Raw genomic sequence first — 5,000 nt, 5'->3', positions numbered from 1 at the left:
GATTCTAGGCCAGCCTTGTGTACCGATTTTGAAGCCACCCAGAATCCATAATTTTTGGCTTCAAAATATACCATTGCTAGTGGGTTAATCTATGACATTTCGATTGCTAAACAAAAATCTAAAAAAAAATATTATACATGGAAATATACTCCAAGTAGCTCCATTATCCCTAATGAACAATTAATTGATTCTATATTTCATCCTAACTTTTTTAGAAAAGTACTAAAAAATAAACAATAGAAAATAAATTAATTAATAAATAAAATCATGATGTTCAATGCATTCACAGATAATAACCAATGAAATCTATCCTTGAATCAGTAGTCCAAACAAAAGCAAAGATTGTTTCATATCACACAGTGTTTGGGGCTCCCAAGGTTCAACTAAAGAAACATCAGCAATAGTTGATATAACCTGAAGATGTATTACTCTGATTTGGTTGCAAATTGTCACATACATTTGAAATGCACACAGGATATTTATCAAATAAGGGATTCATTCAACCTCTATCTTGCTATTATGAGTTGAGGAAGTTTGCTCATCTCTATACTATATTTCCATTAGGTGACCAGGCAACCAAGATTAGTGTGCACATAGTACAAGCAGGGTGAATGCCTTGAATACCTGTAATATTCTTCAAGCAATCACACTAGATGAAGTCCTATCAAAGCAAAAAAAAAATGCCTGCAGCCAGGTGACAGCAAATTGTGTTATGAGCACAAATCCTGGGGGCCAAGATGATGCCAGACAACAGCCCAAGCACAGAGCAACACCCACTAATACAAACCAGCTTCACCAATTTCTCTTAGAGTTTACCCTTCATAAAGGAGTAAACAGAAGTCTCTAATATGTAACCATATTAGGATCTTAACCAAAAAATAGAAAAATAACGTATGTACTATGTCCAAAAGAAAAGAATAAAAACACACAATGGTATATGAAATAATATTTGGTCAAAGAATAACGTTATAAAATCAAGAAAATAGCTCCTGACAAATGCTGAGCACAGATTAAATCCAGCCTTCCCATTCTTTATAGCAAACAACCTACCAGTCTTTGTTCATGTCATGATCATGATCATTGTCACTCTCAAAAAGCACTTGTTCTTTATGTACTTCTTTACTTCAAATATGAGAAACGGTGATTAGGTGGGGTGCAAGTATGAAGCCCTTGGATTACCCCCCCCCAAAAAAAAAATATATATATATATATATTATTGGGCGTTCCGCGAGTGTGACACAATCGGGGCTCGCTCTCTGACTCAGCAGAGGGCCACAGCTGGCGCGCAGGCAGGACGCTTTTATTTTCGGCTTCAAAATATACCGGCATTAGTGGGTTAAGAAGGCTTTTGGTTCATTCTGTGATGTTTGCGATTCCTTGCAGTGCCCCTTATCCAATTGGCCAGCATAATATGGACTTTGTCTATAGAAATATCTCAATAATGCACAAAGATGCTTCCTCTCTCTCATTCTGTATAAAGAAAATTCTTCAACCTAATGGTTCAGAATAGCATGATATGCACACCATGTCCACTTTATTTCAGTTCATTTCTTTTCTTTGACTTTCATAAATATTCTCTTTCCCTTCTTTTGTTATTACTATCTTAGCAACAACATAATCATTATGTCAGTAACAATAATAACTGTCAGTATTAGTAGGATTAGCAAAAAATAGAAAAATGTTTTTCCGTAGACTCAAAGAAATGGAAAATAGGACACAGTCACAAGTATCTACTAAATTACTCTTTTTTCACCGAGTACATGTGCCGCATGTCTATGTTATAAAAACGCCACAAATAAAGTAAAAAAATTGCTGAAAGCTTTGCTTAAAGTTCAAGTCCACTCAGTACTTACGAGTTTCAGCTCTATCTTGTCATGTACCGAGATGTAATATAGGGTACAATTATAGATCACGACAATCTAATTTTCGTGAATGACAGCATACATAATTAATAAATTACTAAAAGTCACTTTTCGTCTATGACATGCCATGCACGAGTTGGAACCCATATCACTTGTTTTTAACATTCTTTCTTTACTGGGGAACAATCAGTTGAAGCATATTTGTTTAAACTGATGCGCTTTCTCTCGAAAAGAGCATGCTAACTGAGGGGGAAAAAAAAAAAACACTGCTGAGACATTTCATCTAAAGAAGATAACCAAATAAAACGGCTGATAATCAAAATGCCAATCATACGCAAGGGTTATTTCTTGCTGCATTCTGTTTGGGGCATGGAGTTCAACTATTCGAGACTTTTCAAAGCTGGTTTTCATATCATGGACCATGAACGCGAATGCTGTATTGATTTTGTTTCAGGATATACACTGGCGATCCACCCACAAAGTTTATTATTAAAAACGAAACCAGTCTAAGCTCCATCCTACCAGAATATATGTGGGGGATGTTCGTGGACTTTTATGCCACAGTGCCATGACATGCTGTGGCAACCATGATTGCTGTGCACATGGCGCCTTGCATAGGTGTGCAGTTTGGGACAAATTCAGCCTACATTTTCATTTTACATTTAAATAGAACTAAAATGCCTCCTCCCCCCCACCGCCCAAAGCCCAAAATTCCTTTGTAACCGCTAGACCCAAGGGAGAGCGAGGGGGATGGGTTGATACCTCAAAACAAGTAGGTTTGTCCATGAAAATAAACAATAATTATGACCGGACCGAACCGAGGGAAAATTTCTAAACCCCGTCTTCGAAAGGTCGTGTTATCCCCGGCGAAGCCTTCACAGCAGCGCCGAGACCCGTCATTGCATCGAGGTGCGGCCAAGAGCGCCACTCAGACCAATCTCACTACCCACTGCTCCTCCTATAGGTGTCAAAAGGGAACCAGCCTGCCTTTAAGCCTCCATTCTCCCCCTCCAGCCCCGCCTCCAGAGAGAGGTCTCCTTCTCCTGGGAACGGATTCCAGGTCGGCCAAAAGCCCCGTCCCTTAGTGCAAGAAAGAGCCCAAGGGATTCTGCTAAATCTGACACTCGCCAATACAATGACAATGCACTCTAATGGGGGGCTTCGACTTCTAACTCGGGTTCGTTAATAATTCCCCTGTCCGCCTGCTGTCCAACGCCCTGATGTTCGGCTAATTAACCTTCCCGCGAGGAGGGCAATGGCACAGGTAATGTCAGTGTTGTTACATTAGAAACGGTGACAGGGAGCAGCCTGGCCACCATGCATTTTATCCGGTAATTGCCTGTTATCTCATCTTTTTCGGTATATATCTCCGTGTTTCGGCTCTTCTGGTGGCTGTTGTAGACCAAGTGTTCATGAGAGACTCACCTTTATTATTCTTCGTGGTAATCCCGCAGCCATTTTTGTGAAATATTACAGAAATATTTCACGGCGCGGCGAGTGCTGGACCAACTCAGTTATGTTCCAATCCCATTTTTACTTCTATTGTTCCCACTACAGGATTATAAAAGACTAGAGCAGCATCTTATTTGGAAATTCTAGATTTTATGAGTAAATATTTCTGGTTGATTCATTTTCTGTTTTTGGAGTACATTGGGATTAGTCCTTTTTTAAAAGATGTTGCAGCTCGGCAATGGATTTTCTCTCGTAAAATACAATAGCGGGTATTTCAAAATTTCCCATCGTTTCTGTCAATGTTCTGTGTAAAATCAGTAACGTTTCTATATTCTGTCCCTATCTTCTCTTAACTGGGCACTATTTATTCTGCATCCACATTTTCCATGCCACCCTCATGCCATATTAAGCTCGGTTCAAAAGCGTGGGCATTAACCGGAAGTCCGAGTCTTTGTTGAAAATGGATGAGTCTCCTTCTCGATAAGAGATGACAAAATGACATTTAGAAAGACAAAACATTTTTTTATGGCTGCATCGTTTTGCAAAAGTATAACAACGCAGAATGCAGCATAGAATCAGCAGCAGCGAATAAGAACAGTATATTTAGTTTGCTATACCAGGTCAGTGCGCTACGTGAATCCACACAAAGGCACGGAGATTATTATAACTTACAACATCTATAACAACAAAAGCACTTCCAATGCAAGCTTATCAGAATTATTTACAGATCTGTGGCCTACTGCTTTTCAGCACCACACCCATTTCTTATTACTTATGTAAAGAATCAAAACCACGTCGAGCAATTTTAATTTTGTATGCATGTGCGTACTTCTGTATGTACGTCTATTGATTGGTCTATTTGTGCGTGCACGTGTGTAAGTGCATGTGCGTTTCTTTGGGATTGCAAACGTGTATGGATGTCCAATCTTATGTGAACTGAAGGATAAAGAATAAATCAGTAAGTGCTGCTGACCGAATGCGGAAGCTCAGCTTTCAGGCTAATAATAACCGCTGACCTTTACTGAGTAATATACGCGAGTCCTTAGAACAAGTTAGAAATAGAATCATGTACTGTGTATTTTGAAGTTTATTTAATATGTATAATTTCAGTGTTCTCTAGATAGATATCAAACCTACCTAAGTATACGTAAGGCTATATTCTCCTAATATTTGAACACCAAAGTATGTAAGGCTACATTCTCTCAATATTTGAATACTACAAAGAAAATAGTAGCATAATGTAGGTTGTATATCGACACTGTGCACATTTTGCAAGGAAATGACGCGCTTGGATAGCAATGCAAGCTCAGAGCTAGCATGCCAAGTGCCTTCCGAATTCGCTCGATAAGTTCGATGAGTACATTCAGTGGAAATGGGAAGTATTCAGGGTGAGCGGAGAGTAAGGCTTCTGAGAGTGACAAATCTCTTCGGAATGGATGTCATGGACACTGCCGGAAAATTCTACATCAGAGAGTGTAATTGCTAAATTACTTCTGATTGAATATGTAAAAGGAACGATGATTTACATAACTTATACACGGAATTAAATTATTTCATGTGATTTACATAACTTATACACGGAATTAAATTATTTCATGTTCTTTTTAGTGCTTCAGGCAGTTTGTAATCGGTATTTTGTAATTCAGAGTTTTAGGAAGTAAAATGTCTGATGAGTTTGAGCCTTTA

General features: G+C 38.7%; 1 protein-coding gene across 1 annotated transcript in view; it reads right to left on the bottom strand.

The window, feature by feature from the left end:
- LOC113808371 (ubiquitin-conjugating enzyme E2 N) overlaps window positions 1–3,687 on the bottom strand; it is a 10,423-nt gene extending 6,736 nt beyond the window's left edge. The window contains exon 1 of the mRNA XM_027359776.2: window positions 3,288–3,687. Within this exon, the coding sequence (XP_027215577.1) occupies window positions 3,288–3,320 (33 nt within the window). The 5' untranslated portion in view covers window positions 3,321–3,687. The remainder of the gene's footprint in view (window positions 1–3,287) is intronic.
- Window positions 3,688–5,000: the final 1,313 nt, after the last annotated feature.

The sequence above is a fragment of the Penaeus vannamei genome, chromosome 15 (genome assembly GCF_042767895.1).
Source record: "Penaeus vannamei isolate JL-2024 chromosome 15, ASM4276789v1, whole genome shotgun sequence".
NCBI classification, from domain to species: Eukaryota; Metazoa; Arthropoda; class Malacostraca; order Decapoda; family Penaeidae; genus Penaeus; species Penaeus vannamei.
Note: the sequence above shows the minus strand (reverse complement) of the source record. Positions and strands in the feature narration are given on the sequence as shown.